At 41.8% G+C, this 22,675-nt stretch overlaps 1 protein-coding gene across 5 annotated transcripts in view; it reads left to right on the top strand.

Annotated features, from left to right (window-relative positions):
• Positions 1-16,437, top strand: part of pcgf1 (polycomb group ring finger 1) — a 106,168-nt gene extending 89,731 nt beyond the window's left edge. For all 5 annotated transcript variants that reach the window (XM_084338568.1, XM_084338567.1, XM_084338565.1 and 2 more), the window contains one exon: positions 16,195-16,437. In XM_084338568.1, coding sequence (XP_084194694.1) covers positions 16,195-16,245 — 51 coding nt within the window. In that variant the 3' untranslated portion in view covers positions 16,246-16,437. The remainder of the gene's footprint in view (positions 1-16,194) is intronic.
• Positions 16,438-22,675: the final 6,238 nt, after the last annotated feature.

The raw sequence follows: 22,675 nt of genomic DNA, 5'->3' as shown, positions 1-22,675 counted from the left end.
TAAGGTACAGTGGAGGGTACAGTGGAGGGTACAGTAATGTACAGTGGAGGGTATAGTAAGGTACAGTGGAGGGTATAGTAAGGTACAGTGGAGGGTATAGTGGAGGGTATAGTAAGGTACAGTGGAGGGTATAGTAAGGTACAGTGGAGGGTATAGTAAGGTACAGTGGAGGGTATAGTAAGGTACAGTGGAGGGTATAGTGGAGGGTATAGTAAGGTACAGTGGAGGGTATAGTAAGGTACAGTGGAGGGTATAGTAAGGTACAGTGGAGGGTATAGTAAGGAGGGTACAGTAAGGTACAGTGGAGGGTATAGTAAGGTACAGTGGAGGGTACAGTGGAGGGTATAGTAAGGTACAGTGGAGGGTACAGTGGAGGGTATAGTAAGGTACAGTGGAGGGTACAGTGGAGGGTATAGTAAGGTACAGTGGAGGGTATAGTAAGGAGGGTACAGTAAGGTACAGTGGAGGGTATAGTAAGGTACAGTGGAGGGTATAGTAATGTACAGTGGAGGGTACAGTAAGGTACAGTGGAGGGTATAGTAATGTACAGTGGAGGGTATAGTAAGGAGGGTACAGTAAGGTACAGTGGAGGGTACAGTAAGGTACAGTGGAGGGTATAGTAAGGAGGGTACAGTAAGGTACAGTGGAGGGTACAGTAAGGTACAGTGGATGGTACAGTGGAGGGTACATTAAGGTACAGTGGAGGGTATAGTAAGGTACAGTGGAGGGTATAGTAAGGTACAGTGGAGGGTATAGTAAGGTACAGTGGAGGGTATAGTGGAGGGTACAGTGGAGGGTATAGTAAGGTATAGTGGAGGGTATAGTGGAGGGTACAGTGGAGGGTATAGTAAGGTACAGTGGAGGGTACAGTAAGGTACAGTGGAGGGTACAGTAAGGTACAGTGGAGGGTACAGTAAGGTACAGTTGAGGGTACATTAAGGTACAGTGGAGGGTACAGTAAGGTACAGTGGAGGGTATAGTAAGGTACAGTGGAGGGTACAGTAAGGTACAGTGGAGGGTATAGTAAGGTACAGTGGAGGGTACAGTAAGGATGGTACAGTAAGGTACAGTGGAGGGTATAGTAAGGAGGGTATAGTAAGGTACAGTGGAGGGTATAGTAAGGAGGGTACAGTAAGGTACAGTGGAGGGTATAGTAAGGTACAGGGGAGGGTATAGTAAGGTACAGTGGAGGGTACAGTAAGGAGGGTACAGTAAGGTACAGTGGAGGGTATAGTAAGGTACAGTGGATGGTATAGTAAGGAGGGTACAGTAAGGTACAGTGGAGGGTATAGTAAGGTACAGTGGAGGGTACAGTAAGGTACAGTGGAGGGTATAGTAAGGTACAGTGGAGGGTATAGTAAGGTACAGTGGAGGGTATAGTAAGGTACAGTGGAGGGTATAGTGGAGGGTACAGTGGAGGGTACAGTAAGGTACAGTGGAGGGTACAGTGGAGGGTACAGTAAGGTACAGTGGAGGGTATAGTAAGGAGGGTACAGTAAGGTACAGTGGAGGGTATAGTAAGGTACAGTGGAGGGTATAGTAAGGTACAGTGGAGGGTATAGTAAGGTACAGTGGAGGGTATAGTGGAGGGTACAGTGGAGGGTACAGTAAGGTACAGTGGAGGGTACAGTGGAGGGTACAGTGGAGGGTACAGTGGAGGGTACAGTAAGGTACAGTGGAGGGTACAGTAAGGTATAGTGGAGGGTACAGTTTTCCGGTGCAATACGCGGAGATTTTAAAATCATTGGTAAACAAACGTAGTGCTTAAAATATAGACTTTGATTGCTGTTTTGATCGGGTTATGTTCTTTACTCTTGGCTACATTTGAAAAAGAAACACAACATTGTACTTATTTGGGATAGCCGTGTCGGAGATAAAATGCCGGTTTAGCAACATGAAGCGAGGTTAACACATTAACTGCCACGCAGTTTGCCCCTCTCATACCACTCTCTGCCACCACTCTAAGCCTATGGAGATGTTCACCTTCTTTGCAGGGCTATAACCTTTTAAATTGTATTGCTAAATTGACATTACTATGGCCCATTCAACATCGATTATCTATCGTTCAGGATGTAGGAACGTTATACTTTTTCATTCATAGATTCATATGAAAATACCATCTAGAATATAAATGTTTTTATCGTTTTCTGCAGTAATTCCTAGAACGTGAGTTATAAGCCTAAACGCATAATATAGATCAGTGGTCACCAACCTGTCGATCGCCATCGACTGGTCGATCTTTGAGACCTTCCCTGTAGATCTTTCCCTGGGAAAAAAAATTATAATTTTTTTTTTTTTTTTTTTTTTTAATCTTTCCCTGAGAGTCCACATTACAGTTCTACTTTTGATTTGATGTGAAAAGTGATGCTGCATAAGATTACTGCACTTAGCACTGACTGAGAAACTACATATTACAGTTCTACTTTGACAAACATATTTACAATTAGCATTTTCTAATGTTAATAATATGAGAGTCCACATTACAGTTCTACTTTTGTTTTGATGTGAAAAGTGATGCTGCACTTAGCACTGACTGAGAAAGTACATATTACAGTTCTACTTTATAAAATGCTAATTGTAAATATGTTTGGCAATGTTAATAGGAGAAGGTCCACATTACAGTTCTACTTTTGTTTTGATGTGAAAAGTGATGCTGCATAAGGGCCCGGGTCCACCTATCTCATATGTATGGTTGCAAGAGTCTTTTTTCACTGTATCCCAATGGGGAGGGGGCGTATGCGGCCGCATGCGCCGCCTATAGGAAATGCGCTGCAGTCGGATAATTTTTTCAGCTTTTTTGTGCGGCCGAAAGTTGAAACTTTCTGAACTTTCAGAGCGATGCGCTGAGCTCATTTTCAGACAACCAATCACAGCCATTCATATCTACCACTCTGTTTGTAACCTGACACCGGAGCTGCCTGCCTGTCTTGGCTGTCTCCCACAAGAGACGGGCCATTGAGATTCGCGACAAAGCACAAATACACTAATAATAATAACTACACGAATACACTACTAAAAAGCTAATAAAAAGCAAAGGGCGAACTGTGGTGTCAGGCAATAACTATATATATAATTAATATACAATAAAGTGTATTAAAATATGCTATATGTGCAAAACCGCGGCAGGAAAAAACGATAAAAAGATGGCTGTAGATTTCTTTCTGTCATCTACAAGATGCGCTTCATGCCAGCACTACCGGCGCACTGCCAGCGTTTTTGTGAGATAGGTGGACGCATGCCCTAAGAGGACTGCACTTAGCACTGACTGAGAAAGTACACATTACAGTTCTACTTTTGTTTTGATGTGAAAAGTGATGCTGCACTTAGCACTGACTGCACTTAGCACTGACTGAGAAAGTACACATTACAGTTCTACTTTATAAAATGCTAATTGTAAATATGTTTGTCAATGTTAATAATACGAGAAAGTCCACATTACAGTTCTACTTTTGTTTTGATGTGAAAAGTGATGCTGCATAAGATGACTGCACTTAGCACTGACTGAGAAAGTACATATTACAGTTCTACTTTGACGTTTTAATGTTGGACCAAAGCATTGCATGTAATTAGAATACAGGCAAATACAAGTAATTTAGTTTAAAGTTTGGCTGTCTTTTTCTCTCAACGCTTCACCAAAAAAATAAGTGATCTTGGGCTTAAAAAGGTTGGTGACCACTGATATAGATTATCGATTGCAGTTTATTCGTGATACACGCTATATTAAAAAATCCAACTGAATACAATCCTAAACGTTATGACTCATCATGCACGGATGAACGGGGCGTTTATAATTCCGTGATCGTCAGTAAATGCTTTATGTAGTATGGGTGATATATTGATCAGAGCAGTTTGCATTAATAATAATAAACAATCACGCTGAAAGTAACGTTACTGTCCTCTTACCGTTCGCCAATGAGACTGGAGGAAAAAGATCCCACTTATTTGACGTAGATCGACTAGATCCATTTCCGGTTTGTATGGCGAAATAAACGCCCAAATCATATCGATTATTGAATTATGGCAGCGATCCATATACACGGATGTGTGTCTAGAGTCCCGCAACAATATGTGACCGGGGACGCATTTCCCAGATGCACGGAGATCGACTCGATCCATTTCCGGTTTGGTAACTCGCCCGATCATCCACCAGGCGGCGGTATTGAAGCGTTGCACTGTTGTGCAGGCTCCCACTGTATCAGCCTAGGCTGGGTGAGGGAATTATGAATACCATGCCGAAAAAATTAAATATGATCTCAATAACGTCGTACGCCGTGGAATGGCGGAATTCGCATGACCTTGAAACCCGTCGTAAAGCCATTTTTGGCGGTGGATGTGTTAAGCGTCGGAAAAAACCTACATTTTCAACAACAGAAAGGGGCTGGTCGTCCTTCACATTAAATTCGGTTATTTTCTCTGTTAGTTATCAGCTTTGCTTTGTTACCGTCTGCAGGGAGTTTCTTGCTCTTCTGAATGGTTTCCAGAGGTAGAAATACTTCCGTTTCAGATATTACACTTGGCTATGTCGTGTTATTCCACAAGTATACACGTGAGTCCTCTGTATTTGTGAGTGTCTTTATTGTTAGCCGTTAGCTCCGTAGCTCCACCAGTATCCGCTCCTAGTCTACTCTGCCCTGCGTACCTGTCCGTGACCCCAGTACGGTGGGGTCGTATTAGCACGCAACATTAACATAACACCACAGGCTGTTTTGCCTTTTTCTTCTTTGAGCTTAACACTTTGTGCCAGCAGGGGGCGCACGATTTAGTGCTTGAATGCCCACCATCCACTTCAATGTTAGCGTTAATAACGCCTAATCTATGTTTTAAATTATGGTTATGTGTCTAATCTGCCCGTCGCTTATCAATGACTAGTTTTCCAGTCAACATTGTAGAAGCGGATTGTTTTTTTATCGGTTAATTTTCGTTTTATAGCATTTTGAAAAGCCCTCGTTTTCAAGGAAAATAAAAAGATTCCATGATAAAAGACGTTTACTGAAATATTCTAGAATACGCAAAAACTGTAATTTTTCGGCCTATTTATGAATCGTTTTCAAATAAACGCTAGATTAGCGATAGTATATGTGTACGTATGCACGCTGGGGCCGCGAGCTGAAAATCTATTATCTGAGTTCCTCACACACACATAGGGGAAAAGCTTATATCTCCGTGAAAACAGGTCTGATTATCCTAAGACTGGTAAAATACATTCCTTACCTGAGATCAGATGTTATCCAAAAAGATTATTCCAATTCCTGATCGCCATTCCAAATATTGATCGATTTTATTGATCCGACGCTACATACTGTACACATGTATTCCACGCTGTTCTGAGGGTCCACAATGAATCCGATCGGCTCGGGTTACATGCCTGAGAAGTAAAATGTGGATTCCGGATTTTTCTTGTCTCATCCATTTTCATTGAGTCCATTCCAAAAGGGTGCATTACCATCTGGGAGACGATAGGGGGCGATTTTTTCACATCTGAGCTCCTACAGGGGCTGCATACCAACGGGAGACTCGGTTGATGAAATATGAATTCAGATCGCTAATAAAAAAATAAAACGCTAATAAACGTCGTGGGCATTCAGGTATTGGGCTGATCAAACGTGATGTGACGTGATGGGCACTGAAAGTGTTAAAATAACTCCACACAGCTGACATCACCGCGGCGCTCACGTTTAGCTAACGCTAACATTGTTGTAGCGCTACTACTGTTCACGTGATGACACGCTTTACGGCATGTATCCGATCGGAAAATGCTTCCTGTTTTTCCGATATCCGATCCTGTGAATTTGACCAGTATCGGCCCGATACAGAGTATCGGATAGCTGCCATCCCTACTTACAATATAGGAGTTTGTGAACATAGTCATCATAGAAAATTACAGTTGGGGAAAAACAAGATTTTACTTTATAAACTGAGCCAATTACGTCATCCCTTGTATTTTTATGGTAGAATTAATCAGTAGACATAATTTCATCATCTGTAGAGGTAGGGGAGATCAGGGCTAGTTGTCACACTTTTTACTCACAGGTGTATTTCTCAGCATTGCTTGTTTTGAAATCCACTTTCTATAGTGATGAACCAAATTAAGTCACATCTAAAAATAGTCACTATTACTTTTTTCATAAATGATTGTAAACCAAACGAATGAGCAGTTCATTACACCTTGACAGCTTGTCCCATAGCAGGCTATGGGGTCACAATACTATAGACTCTGCGGCTTATAGAAATAACAGGAATAATTCTCACTTTTTAAACATTCCATATTCAAAGCTACCATATTGATTCAGAAAACGTTACTTGACTGTAGCCTCTGAAAACCAAACAATTATGTCGTACTAATGTGGACCCGTTTCTAATGAATTAGTTTAGTCCTGTATGAAATTACATCAATGTTGTGAGTCACTACACTATAGAAAACTGCGTAATAGATTTGGTTTAATTTCTATGGTTTTAGTGTAATTCCAGAGGATGCACCATAGTGACCTGTTTCTAATGAAGTTATCATCTTATAATATTTTTCTGTTGAAAACACTTATATTATACTTTTATATAAATTAGAAAAAAATAATGATTAATAATTATTATAATAATAATAAATCTCAATTGATTCTATTGGGTTTCCTGCGACAACATGCCCCAAAATCAATGTGACAACCAGATATCCATCACAAATACCTCTTAGCTCTTAGCTTGAATTAAACTAGGGATGCACCGATATGAAAATTGGCCACCGATACCGATACCGATTGTTCAACTAACACAATCGGCCGATACCGATATTTGTGGCAAAAAAAAGTATTTGTAATTCTTTTTTTATATATATTCTTTTGTAATTTTTTTTTTTAATGAAACTACTGTATATTTGTATGTGTATGTTTGTATTTGTAGGCCTCTTTACTTACTTAAAAAAAGGAAACATCAAGAAATATGTTTATGGTATTAATTCCACCATGCCATGTAGCACTATCCCTCTCCCAGTAGCCTGTATCAGTTCCGCAACCGTTCCTATTTCCGGGGTAGGCCTGATTGGCCCCGACAGGCATGTGACCCGCCGCGGCCACGCCCCGCGGCAGCCCCAGGACGCGGCAACGAGGCTGCTGTGGTTCACCGCCGCTTTCCGCCTTCAACGCCGCAGAGTTACCATACGCTATACAATATACTATGCAATGTACTAATATACAATACGGCTCACTTTTCCCACTTCAATGACAGAGCCGCTGTTTAATAATATTGTCGCGGCGGAGCTCCGTCACGGCAGCATTATGTAGCAGTAATCCCCCCTTTTTTACCATCGACAACTAGCTCAATTGGTAACGCTGCTTGGCTGTGGATCCTATGGTCCGTTTGTGACAAGTTCGATTCCCTTAAATTTTTTATTTTTTATTTTTTTTAACGTGCATTGCACTATAGCGTATTGTATATTGTATGGTACAGTAACGGTCTCTGGAGCGCAACAGTAAGAAGCATTTGAACTGCAACGCATACACCTTACTGTAAATTGTACCTCATCCCATTTCTGCGTTGCACTATAGCGTATTGTATATTGTATATTGTATGTATGGTACAGTAACGGTCTCTGGAGCGCAACAGTAAGAAGCATTTGCACTGCAACGCGTACACCTTACTGTAAATTGTACCTCATCCCATTTCTGCTTTGCACTATAGCGTATTGTATATTGGTACATTGCATTGTATATTGTATGGTACAGTAACGGTCTCTTGAGCGCGCCAGCATTTGCACTGCAACGCATACACCTTACTGTAAATTGTACCTCATCCCATTTCTGCTTTGCACTATAGCGTATTGTATATTGTATGGTAACTCAGTTACTTCTATTCTGCATCGAACGCTGTACATATTAGGGGTGTAACGGTACACAAAATCCACGGTTCGGTACGTACCTCGGTTTTGAAGTCACGGTTCGGTATTTTTTCGGTACAGTGGGGGTGGGGGGGGGGGGTGATACCAGTGCATACATTAAAAAGAAATTTTTTAATTAAATTATAAATTATACTTTTTTTTTATACAGCTACTGTTTTATATATACTGTTTTTTAGTAATAACTAGAAAGTAATGGTATTTATTCAACAACAGGTGATTGATTATGATACTAATACAAATCTATACACTGAGTATGGGGCTGCAGCACTGCAGATATACCCTACTCCAACGATCCACACGGACATTACACGGTGTTGCACTCGTTACCAAGTGGCTCTGCAGATATACCCTACTCAGTCTACAAGGCTCCGTTGGAGAGGATCTGTTGTGATTTTTGCACAATAAATATTCAACTTTCTCTTTTGAGACTCCGCCTCAGACTCTTATCATTTGGCACTAAAAGCTAAACATTGTCACCGATATGGCTGTCCGCAACATGTCATTAATTGTGTATGCGAGGTGGTTCAGTGACGACGCTAACGTGAGCTAGGTGAGCTAGCATGGAGCTACCGGCAGATGGAAAGACTGTAACTTTACTGGTGAAAATGTGATTTACGTTGGAATACTCCTTTGCCAACTTGCTGTACTTTGCTTGCAGGTCTGCAGCCATTATTGCTGGATTATGAATAGTCCCAACTTTAGCCAAGGTAACGTTAAGCTAAAACTAGCTCTTCAGCTAATGCTAACACCAGCAAGCGAACCCATCAGAGCTCCCCGTCACACTGCTCTGTTGGGAGGATGGCATTTAAGAAAGTATCTGCTGTTAAAATGACAAACGGCATTGACACTTTAATTCACGGTCGGTTAAACACACGTTTGTTTTATAATGCTCACAGCAGACCGCAGTGTTGTTGATAAATTACGTGGGGCCGGGGGGATTTAAGTTCAGCAAAAAAAGGTTCCGCACCGTTGCAATCGTACGGTGCACAGCCCGTACTGTACCGGAGGACCACATTGACGCGGTACAGTACGTATCCGCGTACCGTTACACCCCTAGTACATATGTCTCTATACTATTTTATTTCATACAACAATGTATGCCTTTCAAATGTTAAATGATAAATGATTGCATGATACACACTGAAATAATCCTGCGCTCGCGCAAATTTGCTGCTGCGGGCGGCGTTGAAGGCGGAAAGCGGCGGTGAACCACAGCAGCCTCGTTGCCGTGTCCTCGGGCTGCCGCGGGGCGTGGCCGCGGCGGGTCACGTGCCTGTCGGGGCCAATCAGGCCTACCCCGGAAATAGGAACGGTTGCGGAACTGATACAGGCCTCCCAGTATGGCCTGGCGGCCTGCAGATGGATACTATTGTCTCAACCAATGCAATAGAACCATTTTGATTGACAGTCGATTCGGCCAATTACGTCACACCGCTAGCACCCACCTCCTGCTGTTCTTACCACCAATCGGCAAGCGTTTATTCATTTTCTACTTCCGGGCATGCCGCCATTGATCTGCTTGCGAGAACCACAACAAGCTTACCGTAGCTAATACGTTAGCTGCCCGCCGACCAGCGCTCCACAGGATGACCAAACGAGACAATGATTTTACTGCAACAAATGTTATAATAAAACAAAGCCTTTCTATACATTTGTCTGATTGAAAACTTTATTAACAGATTGCAGAATGGATTGGGTACAACTATCAGGGCTCTTTGAGCAACAGCAGATACTTTTTTTTTTTTTAAACTTTATTTTTTAGCGTTTATCGCTTTCCTGGTCAAGCATGAGCGACAGTTGCAGGGTGAAACGGGAGAGAGAGCAGGGGGAGACATTCGGCAAATGACGGCGAGTCCGGGAATCGAACTCGGAGTCAACCAGATCCGTGACGCAGCACGGAGTCCCGCGCGAGCGCGGTAACATGGTGTGCTACTGGAGCACCCGCAGATACTTTCTTAAATGCCATCTTCCCGAGAGAGGGGTGTTGACGGGGAGCTGTGATGGGTTCGCTTGGTTGTGTTATTAATAGCATTGAACAGCTAACCGAAAGCTAGCGTTAACTAACGTTAAAGGTTTATCCATAACGTTGTAGAAAAGACTCACGCACATCCCAAATGTAGTCACGGGTGCTAGACTCGAAATAGATCTGTAATGTTTGTGGAAAAAAAGTCTGCAGCCGTGTTCCCAAGTTTTAATGTACTTGAACACAACGTTTCGGCCTGTGGTCTTTGGACACTTGAAAAAGGCCACAGGCCGAAACGTTGTGTTCAAGTACATTAAAACTTGGGAACACTATATACGGTGTGCAGACTTTTTTTCCACAAACATTATCCATAACGTTACCTTGGCTAAAGTTGGGGCTATTCATAATCCAGCAATAATGGCTGCAGACCTGCAAGCAAAGTACAGCAAGTTGGCAAAGGAGTATTCCAACGTAAATCACATTTTCACCAGTAACGTTAGTCTTCCATCTCCCGGTAGCTCATGCTAGCTAACCTAGCTCACGTTAGCGTCGTCACTGAGCGACCACCTCACGTACACAATTAATGACATGTTGCAGACAGCCATATCGGTGACAATGTTTAGCTTTTAGTGCCAAATGATAAGAGTCTGAAGCGGAGTCTCAAAAGAGAATGTTGAATATTTAGTAGTAACTTTGATGCAGTAGCTTGTGTGTGTGTGTGGGGAACTGGGGGCGGCGCCAGCAGGACGCGACTGAACTTATCGGCTACTGCCATCGGCACATTCGAGCATATCGGCCGATAGGCCGATTGCAGTCAACAAGGCACTTATCGTCCGATACCGATACCCGACCGATACATCGGTGCACCCCAAAATTCAGATATATGACATTCAGATATTAGGACCATACGACTGATACAGCTTCTCTGTATATGGGACAGTGTTTTGTTTGTTTCTCTTATAGCAAAAATATGTAGAAATAAGTACATAGTAAATGAAGAATGGCTCTATAACTACAAGGTCATTTGCATGTTCTTTGTACCTAGGGACATCTATGGACCTCAGGGAATGTATTCCCAGTCTCAAGAGATATTGTGTCTGTTATTGTGTCTTTTTTTCTCATCTTTGACGGTGAATACCACCATGCTAACATGGATCAAAAGCAAATAGATGCCACTGAGCTCATTCAGCTACTTCTTGAGAACAAGTATTGTAAAAGGTTAAGCAAATGAACAAAGGGCAGATCATTTATAGGGCTTTTTGTAGATACTGTACTGGATTTTTCAGTACATTTTCAGTACATTCACATGCTATATGAAATATTAATATAGAATATAAAATGCCAGGCCTATAAATGGCTCTATTATGGTCTTGTAATACCTCTTTTAAAAGCCACAGACCTCGTCTATCTGATGGCATAGTTAAATGTGGATTTAGTACCACCAGGCACCCAGTAGAGGGCAGCAAAAACCATGAATGAAATCTACTATTCCGGATAATGACGATGGTTCTGCCATTTTTTACCGGAATGAGCCAGGGATTTTTCCTAGACGTTCACAGAAAGGTAAAGAAACAATATATGTTGTATTTTATGGCAATACCGTTGAGGTTTGTTCGACCTGTGAGATATAAACATTACATTCCAGTCATTGTTTGTAAGAAAATAAATGTGTTCCTTCCTTTGTCGGCAGCTGGTGTGAGCTGGGTAGTGTAGTTTTATGAAATTTAGATGTCTATCGAAAGCCCTTTCTCTGGACTACATCGATTTCACGAGTGCTTCCTGTTTACATTTTGTCATTTAGCTGACGCATGTTCTCACATTTTAATCAAACGTTTTCCGATGCAATGCGCAGAGATCTTTTTATAAGCTCCTATTTCGCTAATAACACTTAAAATCATTGCTAAACAAACGTAGTGCTGAAACGCTCAAAATGCCTTTTTATAGGGTTAGGGTCTTTACTCTTGGCTACATTTAACCTCTTGAGCCCTAGCCCTATTTTCTGAAAATCAGCCTAAAAATACATACGGTACCTAAGTAAATGGAAGATTGCTCCACTTCTACAAGGCCCATTAGCATGTTCTTGGTATCTAGGGACATCTATGGACCTCAGTGAATGTATTCCCAGTGTCCGAAATATTGTGTCTGTTACTAGGCTTGAGTAAATTGTAATGAACCAAAGGAGAATATCAATTATATATTTTTTTTGTGTAGCTGAGAGTAATATTGACAAACCATATATTGACAATAGTCAGAACAACAGACAGAATAGGGGGGGGGGCAACAGAGTGGGGTCAGGGGGGGGGGGGGGCAACAGTGGGAGGCAGAGCAGTCGGTAATCTGAAGGTTCCCGGTTCAATTCCCGCTCCTCCCGGGTAGCATCTTGAAGTGTCCTTGAGTATGACACTTAGTACTGTGATATTCTGATATATTTCACATTCTGATATATATTTTTAGTGTAAAATAAATAAATACAATTAAAATTTAACGATTTAAATAAATAAAAACGTGGAGGTTCGAACCCATTAATTAAGATTCGTATGCCAACATAACAAACGAAGGTTTGAACGTTTGGGCTCAGCCCTAATGTGAGGAACAAAATTGTAAAGCACTTTGGATAAAAGCTGTTATATTAGTGATGCACCGATGTGAAAATTGTGGCTGATAACCGATATTAATATTGCTGTTCTGGCCAATAACGATATTTACCGATGTCGATATTTCTGTATAGAAAACACATTTTTATCATAATCAAATTACGAGCTATTTTACTAAACGCATTTTTTTTTTTTTTTTACTTTTGTAATTTATTTTCAGAAATTACTGATATTTTTAAACAATTTAAGACCAAAACATGTTAAACAAAAAAAAATATATATGTATTCTTTTCTTTTCTTTTTATCGGCCCGATACCGATGTGTAAAAAAAGGACCATTATCGGCCGATATTATATATCGGCGGCCGATTTATCGTGCACCACTATGTTATATAAATGCACCATTTACCAGAATACTCTATTAGAATTACAGACTAGTGAATACCAGCTTGCAACACCATAGGTTTCGTGTTTTGGATTGTTCATGGCATCAATGAAAACAAAGCTGAATGAGATGAGGAGGCTACTTACCCAGGATGTCAGAGCTGTGATTAGTCAAAGATCAGCGAGGCTTATGGGTATTGTAGTTTTCATGGAAACGAGTAAACGTTACAATATAAAACACATTTTCTCAAAAACAAAAACATTATAAAAAACATAAAACATTTACCTTTTCATTGGTTGCACAAATAATTAAATAATCTATCCCTCCATCAGAGATGTTTGATCTACACACAATACAGTTGGTAGTAGTTACTCCCTGCAGGTCTGTGGTTAAGTCCCAGGTCTGTGGTTAAGTCCCAGGTCTGTGGTTAAGACCCAGGTCTGTGGTTAAGTCCAGGTCTGTGGTTAAGTCCCAGGTCTGTGGTTAAGTCCCAGGTCTGTGGTTAAGACCCAGGTCTGTGGTTAAGTCCAGGTCTGTGGTTAAGTCTCAGGTCTGTGGTTAAGTCCAGGTCTGTGGTTAAGTCCCAGGTCTGTGGTTAAGACCCAGGTCTGTGGTTAAGTCCAGGTCTGTGGTTAAGTCCCATGTCTGTGGTTAAGTCCAGGTCTGTGGTTAAGTCCCATGTCTGTGGTTAAGTCCCTGGTCTGTGGTTAAGTCCCAGGTCTGTGGTTAAGTCCCAGGTCTGTGGTTAAGTCCCAGGTCTGTGTCCCAGGTCTGTGGTTAAGTCCCAGGTCTGTGGTTAAGTCCCAGGTCTGTGGTTAAGTCCCAGGTCTGTGGTTAAGTCCCAGGTCTGTGGTTAAGTCCCTGGTCTGTGGTTAAGTCCCAGGTATGTGGTTAAGTCCCAGGTCTGTGTCCCAGGTCTGTGGTTAAGTCCCAGGTCTGTGGTTAAGTCCCAGGTCTGTGGTTAAGTCCCAGGTTTCAAGTTTCAAGTTTCTTTAATAGTTGTCATACAGAAGTACAGAATACTTTTATACAAAATGCTTCTTACTGTTACGCTCCAGAGACTGTGCAAGACAAGATAAGTATGAAATAACATAGTATAGCATGTAAATTAGAAGTAAAAAATGAGGTCACAGTGTTCAGTATTGACATATGTACAATGTTCGATGCAGAATAGACGTAACTGAGTTACCATATAATATACAATATACTATGCAGTGTACTAATATACAATACTATATAGTGCAAAGCAGAAATGGGATGAGGTACAATTTAGGTACAATTTACATTAAGGTGTACGAGTTGTAGTGCAAATCCTTTATCAATAAATATAACGTGTCTTTAGGTGATCTAAAAGTGTGGAGAGTGGGTGCTGCAGTGTGTTGTTTGTTTAAAGTGAGTGTGTGCGTGTGGATGTGTGTGCTGTGTGCATTTGATGGTTGTTGTGTAGTGTTCATTGTTCGTTTAGCAGCCTGATGGCCTGGGGATAGAAGCTTCTTCTGAGTCTTTCTGTGCTCGCCTTGAGACTCCGGTATCGCTTGCCTGACCGCAGCAGTTCAAAGAGGCAGTTGTTCGGGTGGCTGGAGTCCTTGATGATTCTCTTAGCCTTACCCCTGCACCGCTTGTTGTAAATGTTCTGGAGGGTGGGGAGCCCCCCTCCAATTGTGCGTTCGGCTGAACGTGTCACTCTTTGTAGTCTGCTTCGGTCTTGTGCAGTGCTATTCCCAAACCAGGAGGTGATGGTTCCAGTCAGGATGCTCTCTATTGTACATGAGTAGAAGTTCTTAAGGATCTTCTGACTGACTTGGAACTTCCTTAGGCGCCTGAGGAAGTAGAGGCGTTGTCGTGCCTTCTTCACAACACTGTCAATGTGTGTGGTCCATGTCAAGTCCTCGGATATGTGGGCTCCGAGGTACTTAAAGCTGTTCACTCTCTCAACCGGTGCCCCGTCGATGCTGAGGGGGCTGTAGTCCTTGACCCCCGACCTCCTGAAGTCCACAATCATCTCCTTTGTTTTGCTGACGTTCAGGGAGAGGCTGTTCTCCTGGCACCATCCCGCCAGGACCTTGACCTCTTCCTGGTAGGCCCTCTCGTCGTTTTCAGAGATCAGGCCCACCACTACTGTGTCGTCAGCAAATTTGATGATTGTGTTGTTACTCCGCTGAGCCACACAGTCGTGTGTGTACAGGGAGTAGAGGAGGGGACTCAGAACACAGCCCTGGGGGGGCCCTATGTTGAGGGTGATGGATGAGGAGGTGCAGTTGCCTGCTCTCACCACCTGGGGTCTGCCTGTCAGGAAGTCCAAGACCCACTGGCAGAGATCATAGTTCAAGCCCAGGTCCCTGAGCTTGGCTATGAGTTTGGAGGGGACTATGGTATTGAATGCTGAGCTGTAGTCGATGAATAGCATTCTCACATAGTTCCCCTGCCTCTTGTCCAGGTGTGATGCTGCTGTGTGCAGCACATGGGCTATGGCGTCCTCCGTGGACCTGTTGGGGCGGTATGCAAATTGCAGGGGGTCCAGGTTGATGGGGAGGGAGGAGCAGTTGTAGCCCTTTACTATACTTCTCAAAGCACTTCATGGCTATGGAGGTGAGAGCTACAGGGCGGTAGTCATTGAGGCAAGCAGGCTTGGATTTTTTAGGTACAGGGATGATAGTGGACTTCTTCAGACAGGTGGGGATGACAGCCTGTTCTAAGGACAGGTTAAATATGTCAGTGAATACTGTGGCCAGTTGGTCGGCACAGACTTTTAGGACGCGGCCGGGGATGCCGTCCGGACCTGCTGCCTTCCTGATATTCACTTTTTTAAAGGTCCGCCTCACCTCATGCTCTATTACCCTGAACACTGAGTCTCCATCAGCAGACCCCCCCCCCCATTTCCGTGGCTTGTAGGCTGGTGTTGTTATTACCAGCCTCAAACCTTCCATAGAAGGTATTGAGATAATTTGCTAAGGAGATGTCACTGTTCAGTTTGAGGGAGGTGCCTTTGTAGTCTGTCATCATTCTGAGGCCCTGCCACATAGCTCTGGAGTCAGCCTGTTCAAACTGGAGTTCAATTTTATCCCTGTAGCGCCGTTTTGCCTCTATTACTTTCCTCCTTACGTTGTGTCGCGCCACCTTGTGGTAATTCATGTTGCCTGCCACCAGGCCGTCGTTGTATGCTGTGGTGCGCGCTTTCAGAGCTTCATGGTCGGATTTGTCTACCCAGGGTTTTTGATTTGGGTAAACTTTAATTGTGGTAGTGGGGATTGTTTCTTCCACCAAAGTACGAACAAAGTCCAGCACTGTCTCTGTGTATTCCTGCATTCCTAGACGTACAGGAAGTGAAGGTTGTTGTCCCTCCGTGTGATTATTGATTTCTCTTGCAGGCGCAGCCACTGGTCCTGCACTACGCCATCAAGGACAAGAGGACGAGATAGCCGCTGGTCCTGCACTACGCCATCAAGGACAAGAGGACGAGATAGTCGCTGGTCCTGCACTACGCCATCAAGGACAAGAGGACGAGATAGTCGCTGGTCCTGCACTACGCCATCAAGGACAAGAGGACGAGATAGTCGCTGGTCGGATGGCAGCTGTACATATTTTGTATAATATATATTCTATTTTAATAGTGTTTGTGTACATATACTTATTTTCATTGTTTTGTATTTTTTGAGAATAAATTTAATTGTGAAAAATTGTGTCAGTCTGAATGAAATGTCTTTTTTTACATTTACTGAAAAATAAAAATATGCATAGACTTGTTGAATTAAATATATAAACTGTATATATATAACATTAGTGGTTAACCAATATGTAGAGCAGGACTGCCAATATATATTTTTTTTTTATTGATAAAATGCTACAATTTAATAAAAAAATAATTGTATTATTTAAGTTCACTAATGTAACTATATTGACTAGTTGACCTCGCTGATGACCTAGTTTGCATGTAAATAAACATGCGAGTTTGCTTAAATATTGACAAAATATTGCCAATGTTTGAATTTTAAATATTGCATATTATTTCATAATGATACTACATTATTTTAAAAACGTCCAGTATTGTCGAACCAATATTATATATAGCACATTTAGAATTGAATGGCATCCCTGATGATTCCTCCATCTGGACAGTAATGAGCCGTTAGAGTCGCTCCCTGAAGGATGATGGGTGTATTGATTGGTAATCCATCATGAAAACCCTTATGAGCTTCATACGTGTTCAGATCACGTCTCCTGCATCCATCACTAGTTTCATAGACTATCAACAGTGTTTAAAATTATTTTCTTTTTTTTTTTTTTTTTTTTTTTTTTTTAATACTTGTCCTATTTGGAATCAAATATGAACTGGAATTAATGTTAATGACGATGTATTCTTGAAATAAATCGAGCACAAAAAAAGTCATGACACTAGTTGACTAATGCTGCCTGTCACCGTCACCAGGTTCAGACGTGTGTTTAAATGATCTGTCCTTCTAAACCAAAGGGGACGTATAGTTTAAAACATTACATTTCTGTGAATAACATCGTCTGTTCAAACAGCCCACTTCGTGTGAATAGATGATGAATGGATGATGTGTTTGACCTCTGGTGGGAACATGTTTATTGATTCAACCTTTTTCTAGAATAGACACTCATTATATTGTGTTTTAATAGGAATTCACAAATTAGTACAGGGGATATTATTAGTATTACTTCTACCACGTGTCTCGCTGCTGCTTTGTGAGTGGATATAAATACTATAGGCCTGTATATTATATACCTGATAAATATACAATTATATACCTGATAAATATACAGTTATATACCTGATAAATATACAGTTATATACCTGATAAATATACAGTTATATACCTGATAAATATACAGTTATATACCTGATAAATATACAGTTATATACCTGATAAATATACAGTTATATACCTGATAAATATACAGTTATATACCTGATAAATATATAGTTATATACCTGATAAATATATAGTTATATACCTGATAAATATATAGTTATATACCTGATAAATATACAGTTATATACCTGATAAATATATAGTTATATACCTGATAAATATACAGTTATATACCTGATAAATATACAGTTATATACCTGATAAATATATAGTTATATACCGATAAATATACAGTTATATACCTGATAAATATACAGTTATATACCTGATAAATATACAGTTATATACCTGATAAATATATAGTTATATACCTGATAAATATACAGTTATATACCTGATAAATATACAGTTATATACCTGATAAATATACAGTTATATACCTGATAAATATACAGTTATATACCTGATAAATATACAGTTATATACCTGATAAATATATAGTTATATACCTGATAAATATACAGTTATATACCTGATAAATATACAGTTATATACCTGATAAATATACAGTTATATACCTGATAAATATACAGTTATATACCTGATAAATATACAGTTATATACCTGATAAACTGTCTTCAGCATCGTCATCTGGAGACTTTCACACAACATCTCGTGATTTTTAAAAACGAATTCCGTTTCCATCGCAGGATCTCGACACATGGAAATTAATTATGGTAATATTTCATCCCAACATTGATCATGGGGAGCCTTTCTGTTTAATCGGTACATCAAATCAGAGAAATTAATTAATAAATATATATAGATCTACTTTCCTTCCATTGTTGTGGTTATAGACACTTAAGACACGTAGACAACGTGAAGCGCCATACCTCCCTCTGCCGCTAGATGGCAGACGTGCTCCGTGTTGAGTGGAACTATGGAACATTTTGACCTTCTATTCAGAAATCACGCCGGGCTCTGATGACCTGCTGGCGGCTGACGAGAAGAAGGAACGAGGCTACAGCAGAATAATAACCCGTTCTAGCTTCTAGCCCACTTACTGTCCTGCACCGACCCTCTCAAGGACATCTCTCACCCGGTCACCGCGTCACGGCGGGGGAGAGAGACACCGGGGAGAGAGAGACACCGGGGAGAGAGAGACACCGGGGAGAGAGAGTCACCGGGGAGAGAGAGACACCGGGGAGAGAGAGACACCGTCACACCGGGGAGGGAGAGAGACACCGGGGGGAGAGAGACACCGACCGTCACACCGGGGAGGGAGAGAGACACCGGGGGGAGAGAGACACCGTCACACCGGGGAGGGAGACACCGCTGTAACGTTGCCGCTAAAACGAGGGAATGGATGGAAAGGAATAACGCGATGGTTGTTTTGGGACAACAGTAATAAAACATTGGGCTAAAATAACAGTATCTGATGCCTTGATTACACCCCCCCCCCCCTCAGATAAATCACTGACCTTTTTATATATATATTTTTTTTTAACTTAAAGCCCAACCTCTAGGTTAAACCCTACTGATCAATTATGGGTAGTTTACATCATTGGTATATAATTTCATTATTTATTTATTTCCATTTGACACCGGAAATGCCACTCTGAAAGAGTTAAAAAGGTCCACGCACGAATAACATGCACGCGCGAATCAAAAAAGCTTATCAAAACGCTGACGTCACAACAGGTGTGGCTTGCATATTAATGAGCCGAATCTAATGTTGCTTTTCCACTAAAATAAAGTACTCAGTTTGTCTCCGTGTGGGGAGGCGGGGCTGCTGGTGATCAGCATGAGAGCTCCAGAAATGACACGTGAAAAACTGCAGACCACTGATTGGTCAGAAGAGAGACGCGTGACGTCACTGTTTGGGGAGTCTGAACGAAAACAGAATGTCCGCGCCGCCATCTTTAATGTCTCGCGTAGGATATCTTTTGTACGTTTGCAGCAAGAAACGAGTGCAATAAAAAAGGATACAGTCACTGTGTATTCTGCCTCATTTATTGATGAAACAAAACCGACATCAACACAATTTGCCACCGAGCGGAGAGTTTAGTCTGACAAAAAGATCGCTGATTAGTTACGCTTGTTGTTGGGGGTTAGGGACGTAACGTTAGTTAGCCTAATGCTAACGTTAGCAGATAGACACGAGAGGCTATCTGTGTAGAATAGACACAATGAGGTAACGTTAGCGTTAGCATAATAGACACAACGAGAGTCTGGTTAATGTTGTTATTGATTGAATGAAAACTGTGTTTTACTCTGGCTTGCCAAGCTCATCATAGCCCCTTTCGTGACTGATGCCGGAGCCCGCAGCGCTAGTTAGCTCATAGCTATCGTGTAACACTAGCCTTTGCGGGCTCGGGCGCCCTGCGGCTGCCGCCGCCGTCGCGTCCATGGGCCCCCCGGCAGGGCACCCGTGGGGTCGGGTCGGGGTGTACAGAGAGGAGAGAACCATTTTGGGTCGGCCGTTCATGCCGGCCAGCGAGCCGGATGTCGGGATATGTTGTTAGCACAATAGCTACCAAGCTAAGCTATGTTATCTACTAACGTTATAAACACAATGTGTACAACGACACAATGATTTACATTATTACAAATATGGTAACGTGGTTAGCTTTAGAGATGGATGGATGGCTATAATCACGGAGCAATAGTGAGGTGAAACAGATACATTTCCATTCGGCTAGTAGTAGCAAGCATATATCTATGGTAGCAAGGCTCTCTGCCTGCCACTAGCTGTGTCACCTGTGTGACTCTCAGCGCCCCCTGGTGATACCCCTGGTGACCAATACCTGTTGTGACGACATTACACGTGCACGTTATAAACCATTGATTAAAATATGCAAGTGCATGTTGATTGTGTTGGGCAGACAAAATGTTTTGATAAAAACGCTAAAACTGGGTCAATTTCAATACTTTTTTTTACAATTCTTCATGAAAGTCACTGTTGGCCTAGTCCACATTGTTTATTGAACAAAAATACAACGTGGAGGTTGACCTTTAAATGATAAATCTAAAGCGAGAATTTGATATGGTCAGGTATTCTGCTCTAAATCAAGAATGGGATTATTCTCATAATTTATATTGAAATGAGGTGAGAGAAGTTGGTTCTGTGACCAATTAACAATAATCATAAACGACGGCGTTATGGTAAGCCAATAAAATACAACTTTAAAACTGTTAACATTTTGAATTGATTGCATTTTGAATTTATCACAATTTATGTATTTGCAGTAACTCAGAGCAAATAAACTATAGCAAAGCAAGAACAGCGCGAGCTGCTAAAAGTAAACCGAACATAATTAATATAGAGAGATACTCAACACTATATATTTATCAGTTGTATATAAGTATGATTTGAGTAAAATGGGCTCATGCAAATTGTTCGATATCACTGCTCGTTTATTTATGTATTTATTTGTATTATTAGTAGTAATAATAATAAATAATACAAATATGATTAGGCCTATTTATAATTGTTACGCTATAATACTAATAATTATTATTATTGTTATTAGTCCATTTGTACAAACAAAACTATGTCAATAGTTCCCATTCTGGAAAGGACATATCAATTGTAGGCCGTTTACTCAAGAGTCCAGTATAATATATAGCCTATTAGGCCACGTGAATAATAATAGGCCTAATAATAACATAATAATAATACAAAATAATGACTATAAATAAATAAATGTTAACCCACTGATGGTTGCTGTCAGAGAACAGAGAACATAATGTTACCTATAATAACGTCCAAATAAACGGCTCAGTATATGAGCACAACATATGGCGTTGAGCAATGTGGCATTTGATTTTTCGCCCATGTGTTTCTTGGCGTGTAGCTGTTTAGTATAAACCTGCACGGTGTAACGGGTGTGAACTTCCCGGTGTAACGCGTGTTTAACGGTGTGAACTAACGAGTGTTTAACGGTGTGAACTTCCCGGTGTAACGCGTGTTTAACGGTGTGAACTTCCCGGTGTAACGCGTGTTTAACGGTGTGAACTTCCCGGTGTAACGCGTGTTTAACGGTGTGAACTTCCCGGTGTAACGCGTGTTTAACGGTGTGAACTTCCCGGTGTAACGCGTGTTTAACGGTGTGAACTTCCCGGTGTAACGCGTGTTTAACGGTGTGAACTTCCCGGTGTAACGCGTGTTTAACGGTGTGAACTTCCCGGTGTAACGCGTGTTTAACGGTGTGAACTTCCCGGTGTAACGCGTGTTTAACGGTGTGAACTTCCCGGTGTAACGCGTGTTTAACGGTGTGAACTTCCCGGTGTAACGCGTGTTTAACGGTGTGAACTGCCCGGTGTAACGCGTGTTTAACGGTGTGAACTTCCCGGTGTAACGCGTGTTTAACGGTGTGAACTTCCCGGTGTAACGCGTGTTTAACGGTGTGAACTGCCCGGTGTAACGCGTGTTTAACGGTGTGAACTTCCCGGTGTAACGCGTGTTTAACGGTGTGAACTAACGAGTGTTTAACGGTGTGAACTTCCCGGTGTAACGCGTGTTTAACGGTGTGAACTTCCCGGTGTAACGCGTGTTTAACGGTGTGAACTAACGAGTGTTTAACGGTGTGAACTTCCCGGTGTAACGCGTGTTTAACGGTGTGAACTGACCGGTGTAACGCGTGTTTAACGGTGTGAACTGACCGGTGTAACGCGTGTTTAACGGTGTGAACTTCCCGGTGTAACGCGTGTTTAACGGTGTGAACTGACCGGTGTAACGCGTGTTTAACGGTGTGAACTTCCCGGTGTAACGCGTGTTTAACGGTGTGAACTTCCCGGTGTAACGCGTGTTTAACGGTGTGAACTTCCCGGTGTAACGCGTGTTTAACGGTGTGAACTTCCCGGTGTAACGCGTGTTTAACGGTGTGAACTGACCGGTGTAACGCGTGTTTAACGGTGTGAACTTCCCGGTGTAACGCGTGTTTAACGGTGTGAACTTCCCGGTGTAACGCGTGTTTAACGGTGTGAACTTCCCGGTGTAACGCGTGTTTAACGG

This window comes from Notolepis coatsorum (assembly GCF_963971535.1).
Source record: "Notolepis coatsorum genome assembly, contig: SCAFFOLD_70, whole genome shotgun sequence".
In the NCBI taxonomy this organism is placed as follows: domain Eukaryota; kingdom Metazoa; phylum Chordata; class Actinopteri; order Aulopiformes; family Paralepididae; genus Notolepis; species Notolepis coatsorum.
The sequence above is the reverse complement of the archived record's forward strand: the minus strand, read 5'-3'. Positions and strand labels throughout refer to the sequence as shown.